This window comes from Schistocerca gregaria, chromosome 4, assembly GCF_023897955.1.
Source record: "Schistocerca gregaria isolate iqSchGreg1 chromosome 4, iqSchGreg1.2, whole genome shotgun sequence".
Lineage (NCBI taxonomy): Eukaryota > Metazoa > Arthropoda > Insecta > Orthoptera > Acrididae > Schistocerca > Schistocerca gregaria.
The window spans coordinates 304,663,733-304,690,972 of NC_064923.1; the positions used below are offsets into that span (position 1 = coordinate 304,663,733).

General features: G+C 42.0%; 1 protein-coding gene across 1 annotated transcript in view; it reads left to right on the forward strand.

Annotated features, from left to right (window-relative positions):
• The window catches only part of LOC126266705 (carboxypeptidase B-like), a 166,418-nt gene that overhangs the window by 125,771 nt on the left and 13,407 nt on the right, over window positions 1-27,240 (forward strand). Inside the window, exons 7-9 of the mRNA XM_049971147.1 lie at window positions 878-1,023; window positions 12,916-12,972; window positions 26,101-26,185. Of these exons, the coding sequence (XP_049827104.1) occupies window positions 878-1,023; window positions 12,916-12,972; window positions 26,101-26,185 (288 nt within the window). The remainder of the gene's footprint in view (window positions 1-877; window positions 1,024-12,915; window positions 12,973-26,100; window positions 26,186-27,240) is intronic.

Consider the following 27,240-nt stretch of genomic DNA (forward strand, 5'->3'; position numbering starts at 1 on the left):
TGGACTGACACATAATTTCCACATGGCAGATGTAGTCTACGTTACATCTTCAGTATGATAGTAAGTGACATTGTCTCTTGCGATACACTTTTTACTGTTCCTTTTGTTTTATAAGATTTATTTCTGGTAGTATGACATCGGAGTAATTTTGTTTTCGTTGACCCACAGTGTATGGGGTTATTTCCTTTTCGCTAGCCTAGTAAGAAACTACTCAGTTCGAACTTCTACAGTTGTCGAATTACCTGCCGTGCTGAAATAACCTGTTCACAAGATACTTTGCAAGCTCGCTAGCTGTAGTTTGTCAGTTACGTGAGATTAGACTTCGTTCACCAAATAAACTTCAGCCATCAGACTGCACTTGCCGATCTAGTAGGAGCTTCCACCACTATTGGTATCCCCTGCCTGCGCATGTTACTTTGTGCAAGTTTCTAAAAAACACTGTGGACACTTTCGCTTTTAGATAAGAGGTGTTAATGGAGTAGAATGATTTCAATTCCACAGTGCCCTAGAATAGTTGAATAAAAAGAAGAATTGATTTTCTTTGGCGGGACCTCATACGTGTTTTATTTCTATGTTTAGATACAAAAGGGAGGTAGATATGCGTTTCTTAATTCTGTTAATTGATGTAAAGCTTATTCCATTTCGTATGAACATGGAGGAGAACTTTTACCTGAGAACTCGACCTGCTTCTACGTATTGTCTGCATTATTGGGAGAAAACATACAGAAGTAAAAGGAAACAACGTAAATCATGATGTTCATTTATCACTTCATGATTTCAGGAATATTAGGGCAAATTTTCACGGAACGGCAGTGGAAGATATTGTTTTATGTTAAAAGTTTCGCCTTGTACCTGTGTAGCATTGTGTGTGGCGCAGGTGAGGGCTCCAGTACCGACCCGTGCTCGGAGACGTTCGCTGGACCTTCGCCCTTCTCAGAGCCAGAGGCGCGCAACCACGCCGCCTTCCTGAGGGCCAACAACGACTCCATCAGCCTCTATCTCACCCTGCACTCTTATGGACAGGTAGGTGTCGCTCGCGAGCCGTCTCACTGCTCACGTCGATGGAGAGCAAAGGGTTTAGTCACTACGTCTGCATGTATACGTGTACCCTGCAAACCTATGAGTAGTATAGAGGGTGGTCCATTGATCGTTTCCGGGCCAAATATCTCACGAAATAAGCTTCAAAAGAAAAAACAACGAAGAACGAAACTTGTCTAGCTTGAAGGGGGGACCAGATGGCGCTATGGTTGGCCCACTAGTTGGCGTTGCCGTACGTTAAACGGATATGAACTGCGTTTTTTTAAAAATAGGAACCCCCATTTTTATTACATATTCGTGTAGTACGTAAAGAAATATGAATGTTTTAGTTGGACCACTTTTTTCGCTTTGTGATAGATGGCGCTCTAATAATCACAAATATATGTCTCACAATTTTAGACGAACAGTTGGTAAAAGGTAGGTTTTTTTAGATTAAAATACAGAACGTAGGTGCGTTTGAACATTTTATTTCGGTTGTTCCAATGTGATACATGTACCTTTGTGAACATATTTCTGAGAACGCATGCTGTTACAGCGTGATTTACCTGTAAATACCACATTAATGCAATAAATGTCCAAAATGATGTCCGTCAACATCAATGCATTTGGCAGTACGTGTAACGATATTCCTCTCAACAGCGAGTAGTTCGCCTTCCGTAATGTTTGCACATGCATTGACAATGCGATGACGCATGTTGTCAGGCGTCGTTGATGGATCACGATAGCAAATATCCTTCAACTTTCCCCACAGAGAAGAAATTCGGGGACGTCAGATCCGGTGAAGGTGCGGGCCATGGTGTGGTGCTTTGACGACCAATCCACCTGTCATGAAATATGCTAGTCAATACCGCTTCAACCACACGCGAGCTATGTGCCGGAAATCCATCATGTTGGAAGTACATAGCAATTCTGTCATGCAGCGAAACATCTTGTAGTAACATCGGTAGAACATTACGTAGGAAATCAGCATACATTGCACCATTTAGATTGCCATCGATAAAATGGGGGCCAATTATCCTACCTCCCATAATGCCGCACCATACATTAACCCGCCAAGGTTGCTGATGTTCGACTTGCCGCAGCCATCGTGGATTTACCGTTGCCCAATACTGCATATTATACCGGTTTACGTTACCGCTGTTGGTAAATGATGCTTCGTCGCTAAATAGAACGCGTTCAAAAAAACTGTCATCGTCCCGTAATTTCTCTTGTGCCCAGTGGCAGAATTGTACAAGACGTTCAAAGTCGTCGCCACGCAATTCCTGGTGCATAGAAACATGGTACAAGTGCAATCTATGTTGAAGTAGCATTCTCAACACCGCAGTTTTTGAGATTACCGATTCACGCGCAATTTTCCTGCTACTGATGTGCGAATTAGCCGCGACAGCAGCTAAAACCCCTACTTGGGCAGCATCATTTGTTGCAGGTCGTGGTTGACGTTTCACATGTGGCTGACCTTAAATAACGTAACTCTCCGGCAAACGGTCCGGACACTTGAATGATGTCGTCCAGGATATCGAGCAGCATACATAGCACACGCCCGTTGGGTATTTTAGTCACAATAGCCATACATCAACACGATATCGACCTTTTCTGCAATCGGTAAACGGTCCATTTTAACACGGGTAATGTATCACGAAGCAAATACCGTCCGCACTGGCGGAATGTTACGTGACACCACGTACTTATACGTTTGTGACTATTACAGCGCCATCTACCACAAAGCGAAAAAAAGTGGTCAAACTAAAACATTCATATTTCTTTACGTACTACACGTGTGTGTAATAAAAAATGGGGGTTCCTATTTAAAAAAACGCAGTTGATATCCGTTTGACCTATGGCAGCGACATCTAGCGGGACTACCATAGCGCCATCTGGTTTCGCCCTTCAAACTAGACGAGTTTCGTTCTTTGTATTTTTTTCGTTTGATGCTTATTTCGCGAAATATTTGGCCCGGTCATGATCAATGGACCACCCTGTATATTGGAGAGGATGGAGTTTGCTTTTTTCATCAATTTTGATACAGGTTTTGCAATATCATTGCATGCAAATGTCAGGATGATTATTCCTTCATCAAAGCTACGGTTGACCACCTATCCTTTCCTGATATACTCTGTGCATATGTATACAGGGTGTTACAAAAAGTGACTGCCAAACTTTCAGGAAACATTCCTCACACACAAAGAAAGAAAATATGTTATGTGGACATGTGTCCGGAAACGCTTACTTTCCATGTTAGAGCTCATTTTATTACTTCTCTTCAAACACATTAATCAGGGAATGGAAACACACAGCAACAGTACGTACCAGCGTGACTTCAAACACTTTGTTACCGGAAACGTACAAAATATCCTCCGTTAGCGAGGATACATACATCCACCCTCCGTTGCATGGAATCTCTGATGGCGCTGATGCAGCCCTGGAGAATGGCGTATTGTATCACAGCCGTCCACAATACGAGCATGAAGAGTCTCTACATTTGGTACCGGGGTTGCGAAGACAAGAGCTTTCAAATGCCCCCATAAATGAAAGTCAAGAGGGTTGAGGCCAGGAGAGTGTGGAGGCCATGGAATTGGTCCGCCTCTACCAATCCATCGGTCACCGAATCTGTTGTTGAGAAGCGTACGAACACTTCGACTGAAATGTGCAGGAGCCCCATCGTCCATGAACCACATGTTGTGTCGTACTTGTAAAGGCAAATGTTCTAGCAGCACAGGTAGAGTATCCCGTATGAAATAATGATAACGTACTCCATTGAACGTAGGTGGAAGATCATGGGGCCCAATCAAGACACCACCAATAATGCCTTCCCAAACGTTCACAGAAACTCTGTGTTGATGACGTTATTGCACAATTGCGTGCTGATTCTCGTCAGCCCACACATGTTGATTGTGAAAATTTACAATTTGATCACGTTGGAATGAAGCCTCATCGGTGAAGACAACATTTGCACTGAAATGATGATTGACACATTGTTGGATGAACCATTCGCAGAAGTGTACCCGTGGAGGCCAATCAGCTGCTGATAGTGCCTGCACACGCTGTACCTGGTACGGAAACAACTGGTTCTCCCGTAGCACTCTCCATACAGTGACGTGGTCAACGTTACCTTGTACAGCAGCAACTTCTCTGACGCTGACATTAGGGTTATCGTCAACTGCACGAAGAATTGCCTCATCCATTGCAGGTGTCCTCGTCGTTCTAGGTCTTCCCCAGTCGCGAGTCATAGGCTGGAATGTTCCGTGCTCCCTAAGAGGCCGATCAATTGCTTCGAACGTCTTCCTGTCGGGACACCTTCGTTCTGGAAGTCTGTCTCGATACAAACTTACCGCGCCATGACTATTGCACCGTGCTAATCCATACATCAAATGGGCATCTGCCAACTCCGCATTTGTAAACATTGAACTAACTGCAAAACCACGTTCGTGATGGACACTAACCTGTTGATGCTACGTACTGATGTGCTTGATGCTAGTACTGTAGAGCATTGAGTCGCATGTCAACACAAGCACCGAAGTCGACCTTACCTCCCTTCAATTGGGCCAACTGGCGGTGAATCGAGGAAGTACAGTACATACTGACGAAACTGAAATGAGCTCTAACATGGAAATTAAGCGTTTCCGGACACATGTCCACATAACATCTTTTCTTTATTTGTGTGTGAGGAATGTTTCCTGAAAGTTTGGCCGTACCTTTTTGTAACACCATGTATAGTGACCTATTTATTATCGTTTTATTACATTGATTCATCTAATAACATTACACGATGATCTCTGGATTAATAAATAAACAAACATACACTTATACAGCGTGTTAGAGGTATAAGTGCGGATATTTCTAATAATGACTTCAGGAAAATGTATGGAACAACATTACGTCAGCAGTTGCTTCATTTGCAGCCTAATAATTACAGTTATTACTTGCAGTATGTTTTCAGGTTGGTTAGTATATCCAAGAACGTTTGTAACAAGTAGGATATTAAAGTTTCTTTCGCCCTGGGCAGCAATTCAGATACCGAAATGTCGATGCATAGACCCAAATGGAAAGTCTATACTAACAGAGATAGTCCACTTCACAGCGCACTTACGACCGTGCAGAGAACATCAGGCAGTAAATAAAGTGATGTTTCTGCGGGAAGACTGTTAGATAAAGGCAAAAAGAAACATCGCATACTGTGAAGTTGGTATATATTTGGGTACGAATGATCACAATACCTGTATCTACACCTGTAACACCCTGTATATGTTTCTGTGACCAGACCCATGCTCTAGGCGTAGCGTCCTTGGCTAGGAATCAAAAAACGGTCTTGGTCTGGGATTCGATCCCAACCACGGCTTAAATTTTGACTAAAAATCATCAGCACAGGCGACCGATGACTCCCAGTGTAAACAGCCATCCACGTTCTGCCAAGGGGCTTGTCAAAGAGGACAGAAGAGCGGAGAGTTTCGCAGCATCCCCTTGCCCTTATGGTGAGAAACTACCCATAAAAGGCGGAGAAATCAGCAATAATCGACGACATAAGGATGCAGAAGGCAATGGAAATACCTGCGTTACAAGAAAACTGTATGCATCCACAGGACAAGTGGCCTGTTACTGAAAAAGTGTAATGAACTCTTCATTGTCAGAAGATTCAGGATTGGTCCCTCATTCGGATCTCTGGGTGGTGACTAGCAAAGAAGCAATAACTATGAGAAGAAGACTGAATAAACAACGAAAGAGTAACATTCTACGAATCTGAGCCTGGAATGTCAGAAATTTGAACGTGGCAGGGAAGCTAGGAAATCTACAAAGGGAAATGCAGAGGCTACGTCTAGGTTTAATGAGGTTCATTAAAGTGTATCGGTAAGACGGATATCTGGTCATTTGGGTATAGGGTAATACCAACAACAGCAAAAAATGGTTTAACGGTAACATGGTTCGTTACGAAGATAGGACAGACTTACTGTGACAAGTTCAGTGATAGAGTTGTTGACATCAGGATCGACAGCAAACCAACGCCAGCAACAGTAGTTCAGCTATGTATGCCGACGTCACGAAGAGGGGATGAAGAAGTAGAGAAAGGACGAGAACATTTAGAGGAGAATTTAGTATATAAAGGGAGATGATAATTTAATCATCGTGGGGGATTGGAACGAATTTGTAGGGGAAGGAAAAAAAGAAAGAATTACCGGAGAATGTCGAGTTGCTGATGGGAATGAGAAAGGAGGAAGCTTAATTCAGTTCCGCAATACATTTCAGCTAGTAATTGCGAATACACCATTCAGAAATCACAGGAGAAGGATGTGGAATACTAATGTACTGAGGAATGATGAGATGCGCCTGAAATTCTTCCATACTGCGATAACGAATACCACAGCAGACAGTTCAGTTGAACGGGAGTGAACATCGCTAAAAAGGGCGATCACAGAAGTTGAACAGAAAAACACAGTCACAAGGAAAGTATGTGCGAAGAAATCTATGGGTAAACGTTTACAGAAATAGATACAACCAATCGAATTTTGTGATGGTATAAATTTTTAGGATACCATGACTGGTTTTGAGTCACATAGCGACTTATCCTCAGATTTGATATATTACTAATAATTGGTCGTAGCACTGTGGGAGCCATTGTGTGGAGCTATTAGCATCCATGTTTTTTTTTCCCTAGTGCAACAGGCAACAACTACCACGTACTTTACAGGATGTAAACAAAGCAAGGAATGTTGGGACACAGTAGGAATACATTAATGCACGTCATTTAGGAGTAAAATAAATGGAAAGTGCCAAGAAACCAAAAGGAAGTGGGTTTAGGAAAAATGTGAAGAAACAGAAAAAAGTGTTAGTCGAAAAGACTAATTCAGCATACAGAAAAGCCAATGCAACCTTCGGTGGACTTAAAACGTAGGGGCGTCAACACTGAGAGTGGAATGGGAATTCCACTATTAAACGCAGAGGAGAGGGCAGATAGAGAGGAAGAAGTACACTGCAGGTCTCTGCAAGGGGGAAGAACAAATGGTTCAAATGGCTCTGAGCACTATGGGACTTAACATCTTAGGCCATCAGTCCCCTAGAACTTAGAACTACTTAAACCTAATTAACCTAAGGACATCACACACATCCATGCCCGAGGCAGGATTCGAACCTGCGACCTTAGCGGTCGCGCAGCTCCAGACTGTAGCTCCTAGAACCGCTCGGCCACTCTGGCCAGCAGGGGAAGAACAGTCTGATGACATGACAGAAGAAGAAACGAGATTCGATGTGGACGCCGTAGGGGATTCAGTATTAGTCATAGTTCAACAAAGCTTTGCAAGACTTGTGATCAAATAAGGCAGAAGGAGTAGGTACCGTTCCTTCTGAACTTCTAAAACAATTGAAAGAAATGGGAATCGTAAGGCTATTTAAGTTTGTGGGTGGAATCTATCAAACTGGAGACATACCATCTCACTTTCAGAAAAATATCGTCTAAATATCCTGAAGAAAACAAGGGCAGATACATGTTAGAACTGTCGCACATTCAGCTTAACAGCTCATGCTTGGAAGTTGCTGACAAAATGATCTGCAAGAAAAGTGAAAAGATTTTAGCTTTCGGGAAGGTAAGAGCACCCTCGAACCAAGTCTGCTGCTGCGCTTCATAATTTGTTGACATTGAAAAGAGTTTGACGAGTGACATGATGCAATATATTCCGAGAAAAGTAGGAGTAAGCTGTAGGGAAAGACGGATGGTATACAGTACAAGAACCAGGAGCATAGAAAGCACAGTATCACAGCCAAGGAATTTCTGTGAATGTAAAGCACTGTGTGCTAGTGAATCATGGACTGTGGGAAAAGTGGAAAACAAGGGTATCGAAGCATCTGAGGCGTGGGGCTATAGAAAGATATTGAAAATTAGGTGGACTGATAAGGTAAGAAATGAGGAGGTTCTCCGCAGAATTAGCGAAGCAAGGAACGTATGTCAAACACTGACAAGAAGAAGGGACAGGACGATAGGAAATTACGGAACAATTCCACACTGCTAGGCGGAACTGTAGAGGTAGAAACTGTACGGGAAGATAGAGACAGGAATACGTTCACCGAATGATTGATGACCTAGGTTACAAGTGCCCCAGAACTGAATTAATAATTGGGTTCGTTCCCGATTCGGACCAGTCTTCCGTCGTGAGCTTTCCGTTTAGTTATAAACCAAATCACACGAGCTCGAAATCCCCTGCCAAAATGGTCTCAAGTGGGACTCACTATGTCCCAGCTTCTTGGTACTTGGCTGAGAAGACCCCATTTCAATAGAATAGGTCAGAACTCGAACAGTCCATTCCCCAAATATGGGTTAAGAATCAATTCCGTGAACGAAAAAGTTAACATATCTTATTCACGTGATCTGTACGTGAGATATATGATGGAGCCAGCGGAAGTGTCGCAAAGCCTTTCTCCTCCACTTCCGTTTCTCTAAACTGATGTTATACGGTTTTGATAAAACTACGTCGGCTTGTTCCCAAAGATCCCCATCCAAATTTCCTGTCCATCTCTGATACATTTTCGTATGTGAGTTACTGGCACGTGTTGTCATTCCTGGGAATTAAATAAAGGAGCTTCTGTAGGAAATGGAAACAGTAATTGTATTGAACTCGCTATCGTTATACTACGCCAACGATAAAAACATGGTATTTTCCTAATACACTAATGTTTTTCTCAATTTTGTTGTTAATAACTCCGATTAGATAAATTACTTGACCCCATTTTTTTTCAATAAGCCTGATTTACTCTTGTTATTCATTGTCATCCATCACGTTAACCGCGCGGGGTAGCCGCGTTGTCTAGGGCGCCTTGTCACGGACCGCGTGACCCCCCCCCCCCCCCCCTCCCGCCCCTCCGTCGGAGGTTAGAGCTCTCCCTCGGGCATGGGTGTGTGTTAGATGAAGTGTGTTAGATGAAGTAGTGCGTAACCTTAGGGACCGGTAATCTAAGCAGTTTGGTCCCATAAGAACTTATCACAAATTTCCATCTCGTTTGGTCAGTTTGACTATTTCATGATTATCAAGTGGAGGTACGGAAGTGATAAATGGAAAAATGAAATAGAGAGAATGGATTTTAAAGTAAAACTAAAATTACATAATTCAAAATTCACTTAGTTTAAAAACAGCAGTTAAAAATGTCGCTGAATAACCATTACTCACACCAGTGTACTGTGAATCATGCTACTTTAACAAATTCAACTTTATGTTCATAAATGTTCAAACTGTGCGGTATATGCCCTATTCTACATGTGCCTACGTTCTTAAAGAGAACATCGTAAAATCACAGTACGTACAGGACAATACCAGTTGGTTGGAACATTTAACGAACGTGTTGTTGTTGTCGTCTTCAGTCCTCAGACTGGTTTGATGCAGCATTCCATGATACTCTATCCTGTGCAAGCTTCTTCATCTCCCAGTACTTACTGCAACCTACATCCTTCTGAATCTGCTTAGTGTATTCATCTCTTGGTCTCCCTCTATGATTTTTACCCTCCACGCTGCCCTCCAATGCTAAATTTGTAATCCCTTGATGCCTCAAAACATGTCCTACCAACCGGTCCCTTCTTTTTGTCAAGTTGTGCCACAAACTCCTCTTCTCCCCAATTCTATTCAATACCTCCTCATTAGTTATGTGATCTACCCGTCTAATCTTCAGCATTCTTCTGTAGCACCACATTTCGAAAGCTTATATTCTCTTCTTTTCCAAACTATTTATCGTCCATGTTTCACTTCCATACATGGCTACACTCCATACAAATACTTTCAGAAACGACTTCCTGAAATATAAATCTATACTCGATGTTTACAAATTTTTCTTCTTCAGAAACGCTTTTCTTGCCATTGCCAGTCTACATTTTATATCATCTCTACTTCGACCATCATCAGTTATTTTGCTCCCCAAATAGCAAAACTCCTTTAGTAGTTTAAGTGTCTCATTTCCTAATCTAATTCCCTCAGCATCACCCGATTTAATTTGACTACATTCCATTATCCTCGTTTTGCTTTTGTTGATGTTCATCTTATATCCTCCTTTAAAGACACTGTCCATTCCGTTCAACTGCTCTTCCAAGTCCTTTACTGTCTCTGACAGAATTACAATGTCATCGGCGAACCTCAAAGTTTTTATTTCTTCTCCATGAATTTTAATACCTACTCCAAATTTTTCTTTTGTTTCCTTTACTGCCTGCTCAATATACAGATTGAATAAAATCGGGGAGAGGCTACAACACTCACTCTCTTCCCAATCACTGCTTCCCTTTTATGCCCCTCGACTCTTATAATTGCCATCTGGTTTCTGTACAAATTGTAAATAGCCTTACACTCCCTGTATTTTACCCCTGCCACGTTTAGGATTTGAAAGAGAGTATTCCAGTCAACATTGTCAAAAGCTTTCCCTAAGTCTACAAATGCTAGAAACGTAGGTTTGCCTTTTCTTAATCTTTCTTCTAAGATAAGTCGTAAGGTTAGTATTGCCTCACGTGTTCCAACATTTCTGTGGAATCCAAACTGATCTTCCCCAAGGTCCGCTTCTACCAGTTTTTCCATTCGTCTGTAAAGAATTCGCGTTAGTATTTTGCAGCTGTGACTTATTAAACTGATAGTTCGGTAATTTTCACATATGTCAACACCTGCTTTCTTTGGGATTGGAATTATTATATTCTTCTTCAAGTCTGAGGGTATTTCGCCTGTCTCATACATCTTTCTCACCATATGGTTGACTTTAGTCACGACTGGCTCTCCCAAGGCCGTATGTAGTTCTAATGGAATCTTGTCTACTCCTGGGTTCTTGTTTCGACTCAGGTCTTTCAGTGCTCTGTCAAACTCTTCCCGCAGTATCATATCTCTCATTTCATCTTCATCTGCATCCTCTTCCATTTCCAGTACATCGCCCTTGTATAAACCTTCTATAAACTCCTTCCACCTTTCCCCCTTCCCTTCTTTGCTTAGAACTGGGTTTCCATCTGACCTCTTGATGTTCATACAAGTGGTTCTCTTATCTCCAAAGGTCTATTTAATTTTCCTGCAGGCAGTATCTATCTTACCCCTAGTGAGATAAGCCTCTACATCCTTACATTTGTCCTCTAGCCATCCCTGCTTAGCCATTTTGCACTTCTTGTCGATCTCATTTTTGAGACGTTTGTATTCCTTTTTTGCCTGCTTCATTTACTGCATTTTTATATTTTCTCCTTTCATCAATTAAATTCAATATTTTTTCTGGTAGCCACGGATTTCTATTAGCCCTCGTCTTTTTACCTACTTGATCCTCTGCTGCCTTCACTACTTCATCCCTCAAAGCTACCCATTCTTCTTACACTGTATTTCTTTCCCCCATTCCTGTCAATTGTTCCCTTATGCTCTCCCTGAAACTCTGTACAACCTCTGGTTCTTTTAGTTTATCCATGTCCCATCTCCTTAAATTCCCACATTTTTGCAGTTTCTTCAGTTTTAATCTGCAGGTCATAACCAATAAATTGTGGTCAGAGTCCACATCTGCCCCTGGAAATGTCTTACAATTTAAAACCTGGTTCCTAAATCTCTGTCTTACCATTACATAATCTATCTGATACCTTTTAGTATCTCCAGGATTCTTCCACGTATACAACCTTCTTTTATGATTCTTGAACCAAGTATTAGCTATGGTTAAGTTATGCTCTGTGCAAAATTCTACCAGACGGCTTCCTCTTTCATTTCTTCCCCTCAATCCATATTCACCAACTATGTTTCCTTCTCTCCCTTTTCCTACTGACGAATTCCAGTGACCCATGACTATTAAATTTTCGTTCCCCTTCACTACCTGAATAATTTCTTTTATCTCATCATACATTTCCTCAATTTCTTCATCATCTGCAGAGCTAGTTGGCATATAAACTTGTACTACTGTAGTAGGCGTGGGCTTTGTGTCTATCTTGGCCACAATAATGCGTGCACTATGCTGTTTGTAGTAGCTTACCCGCACCCCTATTTTTTTATTCATTATTAAGCCTACTCCTGCATTACCCCTATTTGATTTTGTATTTATAACCCTGTATTCACCTGACCAAATGTCTTGTTCCTCCTGCCACCGAACTTCACTAATTCCCACTATATCTAACTTTAACCTATCCATTTCCCTTTTTAAATTTTCTAACCTACCTGCCCGATTAAGGGATCTGACATTCCACGCTTAACGAACGAAAGTATGTTAAAATATGCTAGTCTGAACGATTATTAATCGATCATGTTTTAATTGTTGTTCTTACAGTAGATAGTTACTGTATAACGCAAAAATTTTGTGACAATCTTATGACCATCAATTCTCTTTATATTTTTCATTTACGGAGGTCTACTTAAAACTGATAAAAGAAGTCTAAAGTAGTAAATCATAACGTGCAAAAAATAAAAATAGCTCTTGACTACAACAGCCTTGGAGAAAATAGCTGTTTTTTCTTGTACTCAATTCATCAGGGCGATAGATCCACGCATGAAGAAAATTCTGGTTGGACACCTTATACGAATACTTAATCTTGAACATAAATGTCCGCGGCTCGTTGTCTTGCGGTAGCGTTCTCGCTTCCCGCGTATGGGGTCCCGGGTTCGATTCCCGGCGGAGCGAGGGATTTTCACCTGCCTCGAGATGATTGGTTGTTGTGTGTCGTTCATCATTATTTCATCCTCTTTCACTCACAAGTTGACTTAGTGCCGTTAAAGAACTTGTAGAGCGGCGGCCGAACCGAACGCGAGGGTCTCCCGGCCACCAATGGCATTCGCTCATTAACATAACAAGTTGTATCAAGACTTTTCCATTTAGAGATAGACACCTCATTTCTCAGCTGTCATAAATTTTTGTTGTTGTGTAGTGGTACATGAAATATTTATTGTAAATTATATACTGAACTTCTTTTCTGTGTAGCTCTTCCTTTACCCGTGGGGCTGGACGACGGATTATCCTGACAACGTAGATGAGCTGGTAAGTGCTAAATAGCTATCAGCTGTAAGATAAAAAAAGATCATATACATTTGGAAAAAGTAAGAAATTACTGTCGTCTAAGTTGTTATTCCTTAACATTTTGAATTCTGTGCATTTTCTGTGTTTCTGTTTTCCACAGGCATTTAGATAGGCTGTCGTTGTCATTCTTGTGACATCTAGGAGAGAAAGCTAACGTTGTTAAATATATACGCTGATTTCTAAATTTTTAAGTTTTGTCATCTGCTGGTTATATCGTCACAGTGAACAAGAGTCATTTATTATTGGAGGTCGCATTAGGTTTTTGACTCTGAATGTTGGCAAGCATTGAGTAGATTTAACAACCATTCTTCATTTTTTTCTGTAGTCTGTTTCGTGTGCAACACAGACAAATCTCAGTCTGTTTACTCCAACAAATACAATACGCCTCCTGCCCCTCCTCCCCGAACCCCCCCCCCCCCCCCCCCCCCCGCACTTTCCACCATTCCACCATTACCAAATTAACAATTTTTCATTCTTCGAGGTATGTCCTCCGAGGTATGTTCTGTGGATCTATTCCCTCTTTCAGTTAAATTGTAGAATAAATTTCTTCTATCTCTCATTCGGTTCAGTCTCTTCTAATCTGTTACCCGAATACCTGTGTAATATAGAGAATTCTCCCTTGAAATGAAAAATTTAAGAGTTTATAGTCTCGTGTGCAATATTTATCATCCGCGTTTCAATTCCATATATGACTATAAGGGACTAATGATTTCAGGAAAGACTTCATAGCACATTTATATTAATAATTTATCGCTTCAAAAAAAAAGTGTGACATGGCGTCAAAGGAGACTGATCAATATTACCGTTGTCGGATTGTAATGATGTAGCTATAGGCTACGTGATTGTCTGTGGTCTGTACACATTGTCAGCTTTCTATCTTTTTATACATTTTTCCATTGCAATGGAATAAGAGTTGGTATTCAGGGAGACAATCTTACATGCAGTAGTGGCTTCAGGATTCTCAATCGACAACATGCAACGAAGGATTTTCCGTTGTAGAATTTCTCTCGCAAATAACTAATACGTTTCCAAATGAGGTGGTCTTAGAAGCTAAATTTTAATAAATTCATCTACTGTGATAAGAGGCTTAGTTCTTCTCAGTCAAAATGTGTACTCATCTTCCGTTTCATGACCTTTAGTTTTTTTAAATGAAGTACTTTCACTGTTTGGTTGATTCTGTATCATAACAATACATCCCGACAGATTTCATTAAAATTGATACTGCTGTATATATCATGGGCAATCAGATTTCATATACGAAACGTACAGTTAATTTTCATTCTTTTACCACAATTTAATAGGACGTCGACAAAAATGGAAATAGCGGAGTACAACAAAGCGTGAGCAAAGTAGCCTCATTTTCTTTCGAGGAATGGTCGTCGATTCCCTTCAATTGCGAGTGGAAATAGAAAGAAGTATGAATCAGTCTCAGTTACCGCACAACATTTAACACGAAAGCTGAGGTACACGGTTGTATAACTGTAGCAATCCCACGGCCTTCAATGCTGCTAACTGGTGGTCACAACGGCGAATAATAAACCATTGTAAGAGCAGAATTCTAACAATTATTGTGAGATGTGCAAGTAAATATTGTAAACTTCGGGTGCAGTGTATCGGAAAGTTCAAAACTGTGGTTTTGCCGAAAGTGTGTGCGTATATGAGAAAATGAAACTTTCTGTGTGATGACTGTAAGAGAGTTAGAACTCAGTCAACTCTTAGTTTCCAAATGAATGTCCAGATAACGGGTGCTCAGTGAGAAGTAAGAAATTTGTGCACATACTGCGAGCTAGCAAAATTTAGAGCGAAAAAATTATTAATTATTCAAACAAAAATGGAAGTATCATACATTACATGTCTAACAGTTAGTCCCGAGAGGATACTTAAAAAGCAAGCTCTGTAAATTACAATGAAATGATTTGTCTTCTAAAGATTTATTGGTAACAGTTTGTGCAAAACTGCGAAAGCTTCCAGGAAATTAACATCACATGCATCTACTTTAATGTGTACTTGACAGTAAAAACGACGCATCTCGCAAAAATATTTCTTGTATCACACAGAATAACGGATACAGACCACATGACGTATGTTCAGCGCAGTTCATTGCTTGATAAACAAGAGATATCGTCGTTGAACAATATTTTGGCAATCGATCGCCGGTGTACACGCATGGGTAATCCTGATGCCGCAGTTTCGAACAGTTCAATAATACCGAGATTGATGGCTCGTTCCTAGCAGAGCGGGTCAGTTGCACACAAGAAGAGCACCAGGAACAGCCAGTTTTGACGGACGCTAAACTGGCTGATGTTAGGGGTGTGTTTGAGTAGGCTACCCGTTCACTCTCAGATTTGGCTTCGTAGTGTCCAGAAAGCAATTCAGACGTTAAAAATTTCGTGTATATAATGCTCGGCGGATGCAGCAATTGAAGGCGTCGGATGGTTTCGGTCGCTGGTCGACATCCATGGGATACCAGAAATAGGCCGTGTTTTCTTCACTAATGAGGCGTATTTTCATCTTAGTGCATGCACGAGTAGTTAGTATACACTGAGGTGACCAAAGTCAAAGCACAGCGATATGCACATGTACAAGTGGTAGTACACCGCGGCCGGCCGCTGTGGCCGAGCGGTTCTAGGCGCTTCAGTCCGGAACCGAGCGACTGATACGGTCGCAGGTTCGAATCCTGCCTCGGGCATGGATGTGTGTGATGTCCTTAGGTTAGTTAGGTTTAAGTAGTTCTAAGTTCTAGGGGACTGATGACCACCGATGTTAAATCCCATAGTGCTCATAGCCATTTGAACCATTTTAGTGTACCGCGTGCACGAGGTATAAAAGAACAGTACATTGGCGGAGCTGTCATCTGTGCTCAGGTGATTCGTGTGAAAAGGTTTCCGACGTGATTACGGCCACATCACAGGAATTAAAAGACTCTGAATGCGGAGTGGTAGTTGGAGCTAGACGCATGGGACACTGCATTTCGGAAATTGATATGGAATTTAGAATGTGACGAGACTATCAAGTTTCAGGCAGTACCTCTCACCAGGGACAACGCAGTGGCCAACGACCTTCACGTAACGACCGAGAGCAACGGCTTCGCGCAGAGTTGACAGTGCTAACAGACAAACAACACTGCTTGAAAAAACCACAGAAATCAATATGGTACTTATGATGAACATACCGGGCTAAGGCAGCAGACGACCGGTGCGAGTGCCTTTGCTAACAGCACGACATCACCTGCAGCGCCCCGCGTGGACTCGTGACCATATCTGTTGGACCCTAGATGCCTGGAAAACCGTGGTCTGACCATATAAATCCGGATTTCAGTTGGTAAGAGCTTATGGTAGGGTTAGAGTGTGGTGCTGACTCCGCCACGCCATGGACCCAAGTTGTCAACAAGGCTCTGTGCAAGTTGGCGGTGGCTCCACGATGGTGTTGGATGTGTTTACAGAGAACTGAACCGATCATTGACTGGAAATGGTTATTTTCGGATACTTGGAACCCATGTCCCCAAACAAAGCTGATATGTCACCGAAACACAGTTGTTCGCGGTTGGTTTAAAGAACATTCTGGACAACTGGAGCGAATGGTTTGGCCACCCAGATCGCCTGGCATGAATCCCATCGAGAGATCTGTTCGTACACAAATTCCAGTGCCAGCAACACTTTCGTAATTATGTACGTTATTGAGGCAGCATGGCTCAATATTACTGCAGGGGACTTCTAACGACTTGCAGAGTTCTTGCCGCGTCGAGTTACTGCACTACGCCGAGCAAAAGGAGATATGGCACGATGTTAGGAGGTGTCCCATGACTTGTCACATCAGCGTACAAGAATTAAATCAACACAAAATCCACATGTTTTTCATGAAAACACCTTGCACTATCAGATAATTTGAGTGCTGTGCGCCGTATAGCGTTGTCGAGTTGCGGGCCCTATTCTCTTAAAAACTACTGTGAACAGCATTGTGTACCAAGACATCATTACACTGTTTATTTCAGTTTTTGAGACAGATGAAAGTTATCTTGATTGCAGTAGTACAGTGTCACTTACCACACCAAACGAAACAATTAATTTCTTAAGAGAATTTTTTGGTGATAGGATCACCTCTCCCACGTTCTCCCAGTTCAATGTCTTATTCTTGTGAGGTTTCCGTAAAGAAAGGGTCTACAAAATCAGGCTTCACTCACTTGGAACTATAGATTAACATAACAACTGATATTGTCAACATCGACAAAGCGATCCACAAAGTGGCCTCAAACGTGACAAAGTGAGATCGTGCACGTGTTACATAACAGTGCAACTGTTTTGAACGTATGTTACAAATAATTTTTGTGACGTTATAGTAGTAGCAGTAGTACGGTATTCTGCCTTACGGCAGCTCTTGTCATGGCTTAAGCCTCTTCCACTTTTGTCTGTCCGTAGCCAGTCTTTTCATTTCTGAATATTTGTCTCCTTTGATACTGTAGCATTTGATATCTTCTTTTTCCTCTTCCCCCTTTTACCTCCACCATTCCTTCAATAAACAGTCCTTCCTCAAACAATGTCCAATCCAGTTCCGTTTTCTCTTTCTGATGACTTTCAGCATGTTTCTTTCTTCTCCAAATTTTCTTAATACTTCTTCATTCCTTACTCGGTCTTCCCATTTCACTTTTTCCATCCTTCTCCATATCCATATCTCTACTGCTTCCAGTCTTCTCTCATCTTCCTTATACAATGTCCAGGTCTCCGCACCATATAGCGCAACGCTCCAGATGTAACATTTGGCAAGTCGTTTCCTCAGATATTTGTTTAATGGTCCACAAAGTAATTTCTGTTTCCTCTTGAATCCTTTTTGCCATTGCAATTCTTTTCCTAATTTCTGTTGGGCAATACATATAATCCATTATTAAACTTCCCAAGTAGAGAGTAGTTATAGAATAAAATTCTTATTGCATGTAATTACTTTTGGATGATTGCGACTTTTTCAATCACCATGTACAGTTGATACTTTTCACAATCGTTAATGTTACTGTCCTCACAAATGGAAAAATCAGAGCTATGAGTAATAAGGTAAACTATAGTAGCAGAAGCATGGTTGTACATGGACATTTGGCAATGAGAAAACTAAATCTGAACGATTAGTTGCAATGACTGAATCATGTTGTGCTTGAGTTTGAGTTCTGCTCTCTCAGAAGTACACCTGAACCATTCATAGACACTCGTATTTTGTCAGTATTTGAGTCTACGGTGGAAATGATGACGATAGCAATATTGGAGCAACAAACAGAGGTAACATATGTCCCATGCAAATGCATCTTACTGACGAACATCATCTTAAAAAAAATGGATCTCCTAAGCTGCACATAATTGTGCAAAAATGCCGATGGAAGTTATGAAAAGTTGACTTAGTATCCTCGTGCTAACCAACTAGGATCACGTAGTAGCTTCAATTCCTCCTCATTCTTTGTTGTTTCTATTTTTCCAATACTCCTTTATTTCTGTCCCTTATTTTCCTGTCTTCTGTCCCTGTTCCCGATTTCTTACTTCTTCTACCTCGAAAGCTTTCTAAATTAAGTATTTTATTTTTATAAAGTTTTCTGTCTCTTATTTCCGATTCTTTGATGCTGTTTCCTTCCAGTTCATTTCTCATTTCTATAATCTATGTTACAGTTGATTTCTTTTTCCAGAAATACTACAATATTTGTTTCGTTAGCCTGTTCTCATTCATTCAGTGTTGGTATCCTAAGAACAAGCGGAACTTGTGTTTTGCCATTACTTCTGATATTTCCTGAATGTTTTGGTAGATCTCCTAATTACTTATAATTTTATAACCACCTGAAGATAGTACTGCACCCATTATTTTTCTAGTAATTTGTCTTCTGTGTACCTCTACTCTGGCCAGTTAATAGTTCATGGTTAAGCATACACATGTATACAATGATTAAGGTCTAAAAACTGTGCTATAGTGTTTTAGTTTTGTATTAATAGACATGCATTTCATGTTGTTGGTATTTTTTTCAAATCATATGCTCCTTCCATTTAATCGAGTCTTACATCTACGGCACCATTCTGCTGTATGGTTCCTCAAGATATTTAAATACTAGCTCACTCAGCTTTATCTATTTGTGTTTCTATGGTGCATGAATTTTATGTTTTGTTATTATTTACAGAAGATTTGTTTGAGAAACTTGCTCTGTTACATTTTCTTAAAGTATTGCAAAATCGTCGGCAAAGCCAGGCTGTTTATTTTAATTCCATTTGATTTTTTCCCACCTCAGTGAGGCCTTTTTAGTACCAAATTCCGCATTATTACAATTTTTTCTAAAATGGAGTTAAGCAAGAAACGTGCCCTCCTTGTCTGATACCAGAAATATTTCTTACATAAATGTAAATTTAGACTTCTTATTTGTTAGAGGTCACGATCTACGTATGCTATTTTTTCTTTCATACTGCAGTCTCCATTATATCTATTGCTACTCTGTCTACAGAATCAAATGATTTCTCAAAATCGATAAATGATACTATTATAGCTTTCCTAGTTAACATTTTGAGACGAAATATTGATTTTAAGTTACAAAAATGTTCTGAACAAAGTCTTTCGAAAACCACGCTGATATTCTTCCAGTTCGTTGTGGGAAGTTTCATCAACTCTGTTCAGGACAATTTTTGCCAATATTTTGCATGATACTGGCAGAAAGACGCTCCTCTGTAATTACTGATATGTTTTGTCTTTCCTTTTAGGTAGTGTTGTTGGATTAATGCTATTTTTCAGTCTCCTGGAATCTATTCCGTTTCTCAAATGTTCTTAACAAGCAAGTGCAGATGTCTCATAACTTTTGTTTCTTACCGCTTCAAATATTTGCAACATGCTTTCTTGTTTTTTAGTGTTTTGATGGTTTTTTGAATTTCTAGTTCTGTTGATGGGGAATCGAACTCAAGGTTTTCTGAAATCGCTGAAAATTCTGATGTAACTGTTAGAACAGGACAATTTAAGAGTCTGTCAAAAAGTTTTTCTAATATTTCATAACTTTCTTTGTTATTTAATCCTACTTTGCTATTTTCATTTTTGAAACAAATACTTGGTGCTTGATATCCTTTAAGCTCATTTCGACTCAATGACTAAAGTTTCTCTAACGTTAAAAGTAACGATGAAAGCGGGAGCGAGATACGATTAGATGAGATGTACGTATCTTTCCATAGATCTACAGTAAGGAGGCCCTCTCGGATGTAGACAATGTCATGAAACAAGAAAAAAAAACACATATTTACAAAGGAAAAAAAATGGTAATGTACCTTACACAGACCTAAAGTGAAATGGTCGTCATGGATGAAGAAAGAGTCAAAAAATCTGAAACACATTTTCATTATAAGGTAATTACAAAGGTTCGCAGGAGAGCTTCTGTGGAGTTTGGAAGGTAGGAGACGAGGTACTGGCGGAATTAAAGCCGTGAGGACGGTTAGTGAGTCGTGCTTGGGTAGCTCAGATGGTAGAGTACTTGCCCGAGAAAGGCAAGTTCCTGAGTTCGAGTTTCGGCGCGGCACACAGTTTTAATCTGCCAGGAAGTTTCATATCAGCGCACACCCCGCTGCAGAGCGAAAATTCCATTCTGGAATAACAAACTAGTCACAAAACACGTAATTTACAGCACACTGAAGTGCATATTATGACTTGTAGGGTACTGCAGTCACGCATTACCAAAGAGAAAAATGTATTTACAGCACTTACACTGTTCGGTAAAAAGTATCCGGACACATATCAGTGGACATTAATACGACGCGTGTCCATCCTTCGCGTTTACAAAGAATTGGACTCTACCTGGGATGCTTTCAGGGAGGCGCCTGAAAATCAGGAGGTGACATAAAAAAAGAGGTAGTGACATTGGAAGCGGGGATCTGGAGCAAAGTATAGATTGTGACTCCTCCCAACGGTGTTTCATTGGGTTAAGGTCGGGGCTCTGAACAGGCCAGTCCAGTTCAGGAATGCGATTATCCACAAGCGGTTGCCTCAAAGATGCTGCTTCATGACAGAGTGCATTATCATGATGACAGAAACAATCACTCCCCGAACTGTTCCTTTATTGCACGCAGTAAAGAATGCTGTAAGATGTGTTCATACCCTTCATCATCAAGTGTATTCTTAAGCGCCATAAGGGGACCATATCTATCCACGAAAAAGAGCCCCATACCGTAACACCACTTCCTCCGTCCATCAGTGTTGGCAATGCTCTTGGTGGCAAGTAATATTATCCAAGCATTCACCAAACCCAAACCCTTCGATCGGATTGCCAAAGACTGTAGCATGATTCATCACCCCGAATCATCCATTCCCAGTCATCCACTGTTTAATGGCTACACTCTTTACACCATCTCAAGCGCCGCGTAGCACTGAATACGTGAATGCGTAGCTTCTAAGGAGCTGCTCAATGATTCTTTTCAACCTCCTAGGCACAGTCATTGTGCTACCATGACTGCTGGTTGCTCTTTGGAACCCGCGAGGGATTCCTTCCTCTGATTTCGTGAGATCTTGCACAGTCACCCTCGCCAATGCTCGACGCTCCCAGTCGTTAGTAGATGAGATGTACCAGGTCTTGGTTTAGCTATTGTTGTTCCTTCGCTTTTTCACTTTACAATCAGAATACTAACAATCCACTTGTGTAGCTCACCCAGGCGACTTCCAATGACTAGTCCACATTCTAAGTCACTGATCTCTGGTGACTGGCCCATTCGACTCTTACGATATTGCAGTGCCTTTGTTATTCCGAATTACGATGCAAAGTTCCTTTGGATATGCGTCCGTGTGCAAAGGAATTTTGCATCATAATTCGGAATAACACAGACACTGCAATATCGTACACTCCTGGAAATGGAAAAAAGAACACATTGACACCGGTGTGTCAGACCCACCATACTTGCTCCGGACACTGCGAGAGGGCTGTACAAGCAATGATCACACGCACGGCACAGCGGACACACCAGGAACCGCGGTGTTGGCCGTCGAATGGCGCTAGCTGCGCAGCATTTGTGCACCGCCGCCGTCAGTGTCAGCCAGTTTGCCGTGGCATACGGAGCTCCATCGCAGTCTTTAACACTGGTAGCATGCCGCGACAGCGTGGACGTGAACCGTATGTGCAGTTGACGGACTTTGAGCGAGGGCGTATAGTGGGCATGCGGGAGGCCGGGTGGACGTACCGCCGAATTGCTCAACACGTGGTCGACCTGGGACCGGACCGCAGCGACGCATGGATGCACGCCAAGACCGTAGGATCCTACGCAGTGCCGTAGGGGACCGCACCGCCACTTCCCAGCAAATTAGGGACACTGTTGCTCCTGGGGTATCGGCGAGGACCATTCGCAACCGTCTCCATGAAGCTGGGCTACGGTCCCGCACACCGTTAGGCCGTCTTCCGCTCATGCTCCAACATCGTGCAGCCCGCCTCCAGTGGTGTCGCGACAGGCGTGAATGGAGGGACGAATGGAGACGTGTCGTCTTCAGCGATCAGAGTCGCTTCTGCCTTGGTGCCAATGATGGTCGTATGCGTGTTTGGCGCCGTGCAGGTGAGCGCCACAATCAGGACTGCATACGACCGAGGCACACAGGGCCAACACCCGGCATCATGGTGTGGGGAGCGATCTCCTACACTGGCCGTACACCTCTAGTGATCGTCGAGGGGACACTGAATAGTGCACGGTACATCCAAACCGTCATCGAACCCATCGTTCTACCATTCCTAGACCGGCAAGGGAACTTGCTGTTCCAACAGGACAATGCACGTCCGCATGTATCCCGTGCCACCCAACGTGCTGTAGAAGGTGTAAGTCAACTACCCTGGCCAGCAAGATCTCTGGATCTGTCCCCCATTGAGCATGTTTGGGACTGGATGAAGCGTCGTCTCACGCGGTCTGCAAGTCCAGCACGAACGCTGGTCCAACTGAGGCGCCAGGTGGAAATGGCATGGCAAGCCGTTCCACAGGACTACATCCAGCATCTCTACGATCGTCTCCATGGGAGAACAGCAGCCTGCATTGCTGCGAAAGGTGGATATACACTGTACTAGTGCCGACATTGTGCATGCTCTGTTGCCTGTGTCTATGTGCCTGTGGTTCTGTCAGTGTGATCGTGTGATGTATTAATGGATGTACGAGTACAAGTTGTAGACGCACACCTGACGACATGTGGATGAGTCGTGTTTGGATATTATAACGGTACTTTGAGGGCAGACGTGTCAATTAGCATCATATTAATTAAAATCGGGGAAGAATTAAAAAGGGGAAAGTAATACGAAACTATAATAACTGCACAGCATTACTAAGAAGCAATATAATGAAAAGTAATAAAAAACAAAGTAGCAAAGACCAAGCGGGACAGAAAGATATAGGGGCGCGTTTGTTTTTTAATACATATAAAGAAAAAGAACATGTAACACATTATTGAGCTCTCTACCTTCAGTTATCGCGATCGGGCTAGTCGATGAAAAAGTGGTACGCGACTGCGAAATTCGTTAAGGAGATTATTTAAAGACTCTTTAAGCACATTTAAAATACATTACGTCTGATGAAGTGATCAGAAGCTTTTATTGTCGGGTGAAGTGAAAATGATTCCGACAACATAATTCGAACTTTGTGTTAATTGGAAAAAATACTCTTGGGAAAGTATTATGGTTGTGGAGCCCACGAAAGTTGTGCGCAACGGAAAGCTATAGTTTACCTAATTCTGCATTTTATAAAATTGTGAAACGCGTGTGCGCGGAACATTAAGAGAACCTTATTCTTGGACGGTTGCGGGGGTAACATACAAACAACGCGCCAAGCATAAAAAATAGTTCGCTTATTAACTACCAGATATTAATGAACGGCGACCTAAAATACTAAAAAAGAAAGGTAGGATCATCACCTCCAATCCAGATTCATATTTCGTATTTAGTTAGTGCAAAGAAAAGTGTTAATAAACAAACTACATTTCAATTTTATCCACGATTTTGGCTTCATTACGTAGTCTTGACTACATGATAAACAATATCTGTGGAAGTTGTATACAACGTATCATAATATTTAGCCAACCAATATTGCGGGACACCAAAAATGTAAATGCATGATATTGTTCTTACAGCGGATGTATAATGTGTGAGTGCGACGAACTATATTAAGAAACTGAACATCCATTACGTACTTGCATGTTTATCTTGGAAAATAGTCCTTGTCGGTACATCAGCATAGAGTTGGAATTCAATCGCTGGAACATTGCAAACCATGCAGATTAATCGAACATCTAAATACGCATAATGCTGGTACCACCAGGATGTGTTCTTTCTCCTCACCCCCGTGGCAGTAATTGAATTAAGAACCAGCCGGGAATAACATTTAAATTAATTGACGACCATTGCGCTAGCGTCACGAATTTTCAAACGTCCACTGCCATGTATGAAGTCGAGTGACTCCACGAGTGCTAACGTCGATCGAGGGGTGTCGTCATGATCGTATTGAATGACACTGAGCGGTCACAATATCCAATTGGTAAGGCAACCGCTCGCGTTAGCGGGGAACCTGGGTTCAAGTCCCGGTGCGACACTAATTTTCATTGTCGTCATTCCATTCTATAGCATTACATATGCGTGTCAGGAGACTTTCTATCAGATTACTGCACTGAAGGTGTACAATAGTCAAATTTTATTTAACTCTCACACAAATCGATACGATTACTTATATATACACACATCACTCGGTTTTGCTAAGAAATTCGCCAGTGGAATAGAATCAATAACTCCTTCAGGCTCTTCTTAAACTGAACTTCATTAGTGTGTGTACAGTGTATTGCGTATTGAACTGGGGACCTAGAAACGACGGAAAGGCTTTGTCCCCGCCGTACCTCTCAGTGGTTCACAACTCTACAACAGTCTACAGAAGTCCACTCACCCCACCGCCGCCCCACACCCAATACAGAGTTGTTGTTGTTGTGGTCTTCAGTCCTGAGACTGGTTTGATAGAGCTCTCCATGCTAATCTATCCTGTGCAAGCTCCTTCATCTCCCAGTACCTACTGCAACCTACATCCTTCTGAATCTGCTTAGTGTATTCATCTCTTGGTCTCCCTCTATGATTTTTACCCTCAACGCTGCCCTCCAATGCTAAATTTGTGATCCCTTGATGCCTCAGGACATGTCCTACCAACCGATCCCTTCTTCTAGTCAAGTTGTGCCACAGACTTCTCTTCTCCCCAATCCTATTCAATACCTCCTCATTAGTTACGCGATCTACCCACCTAATCTTCAACATTTTTCTGTAGCACCACATTTCGAAAGCTTCTATTCTCTTCTTGTCCAAACTATTTATTGTCTGTGTTTCACTTTCATACATGGCTACACTCCATACAAATACTTTCAGAAACGACTTCCTGACACTTAAACCTATGCTCGATGTTAACAAATTTCTCTTCTTCAGAAACGCTTTCCTTGCCATTGCCAGTCTACATTTTATATCCTCTCTACTGAGTTATCAACTTTATTAGTAGTTAAAGTATTTATGACTCATGTACAGCTGGCAAATGACTGAAATCAGGTTCCTGAGTAATCGACATTTTTATAGACCAAAACAAGTTAATTTAAATATCTGTGAAGATTATTCTTATTGCTGATGCTAATACCACACACTGTATTGTTTGTATGAAAAATAAGGCAGTCGTAGGTTGCGGAGTGTTCTTTGTTATCTTAAGAACGGCGCGTTTCGCTCGGATAGAGCATCATCAGGTTATGTTAAAAAATCGGAAATTTTGTGCCAAAAAGCATTCGTCAAGAAGGCATGATACCGCATTAAACGCATTAAAAGACAACCTCATGGAGACACAGCAACGCCTTCATGAGCCTGCCTTTTAATGCGTTTTATGTGGTATCATGCCTTCTTGACGAATGCTTTTTGGCAGAAAATATCTGTTTTTTAACATAACATCTATTCGGGAGAAACGCGTCGTTCTTAAGTTAATAAAGAACATTCTGGAACCTACGATTGTGTTTCATTTTATTTCTTATTTATAGTAGCGATATAAGGTTGCTGTACCACCGCGCCAAGATGGAATATAATAATGTTTGTATGTAAAAGAGATGTGACTCCTCACTGGTGTGTTGCAGCACGCGCTGGGCCTCGCGGCTACTGATGCGCTGGCTGCCGTGCGCGGCACCCAGTACACCGTGGGCAGCTCCGCCAACGTCCTCTGTGAGTACACCACAGCACAGCACCGCCTGAGGCTTCTGCTGCAGCGCTCTGCCTATGTCAGTCACTTCGTTTACACGAGGCTCCCAGGACCGGTTTTCCGTAAACCGATTGCCCGTTACAATTTCTGGTCGGCGGTATAAACCCTGTGAAAGAGAAATGTCAGACTTCTCGGATGTCATTTTGCTTTTACAAACTGACCATTGGCCTTTGCCGCCTGCGAAATGTTTGCAAGTATAACCAACCTCTCGGACAGAAGTGTGCCATTGTTTCCTTTAGATGCTTTGTATGTACACCTTTGTTAAATGATAACCTTGGTCCGCACGCCTCCCTTCTTTCCCGATCCAGCATATGTAAAAATCCAATCCATCGTCAACGACAATGTGGCAGATGAAAAGCAACATGGGAAGATGGCGGCGTGTGTCTCGCTACTTGCACTTTGGGCGAGATATCCGCCTGGTGTAATCAAAGGCCAGTTAAATTTGGTTTCCACCCAATAATTGGACTGTGAACTCTCGTAATTAGCTTCTTTTAATAGAATTTAGATAGACAATTTGGTACTCCTCTTAACTGGTCGAGGAGCAAGAAAGTTATTGAAATAATAGTTTTCCTTCGTTTGAGCCGGCCGGAGTGGCCTTTCGGTTCTAGGCGCTACAGTCTGGAGCCGAGCGACCGCTCCGGTCGCAGGTTCGAAACCTGCCTCGGGCATGGATATGCGTGATGTCCTTTGGTTAGTTAGGTTTAATTAGTTCTACGTTGTAGGCGACTGATGACCTCAGAAGTTAAGTCGCATAGAGCTCTGCTCCAGAGCCTTCGTTTCAGGTTATGTCCGGATGGCTGAGTTTTACTCGTGAGTCGTGTATCCCTTAGGGCAGGGCGGCCCTCTGTGCCACTAAGATAATGCAGCACCTTCACGTAACATATTCAGAAGAGCTGCTTCCCAGGACGATTGATTTACAGGCACGGCAGGGGTCCGTCATTATACGTTCTCATCAGTATGCAGCAAGATGGCTACATTGCTGATTAATGGTGAAGGCACGCCTCTTGCAGACTCCATG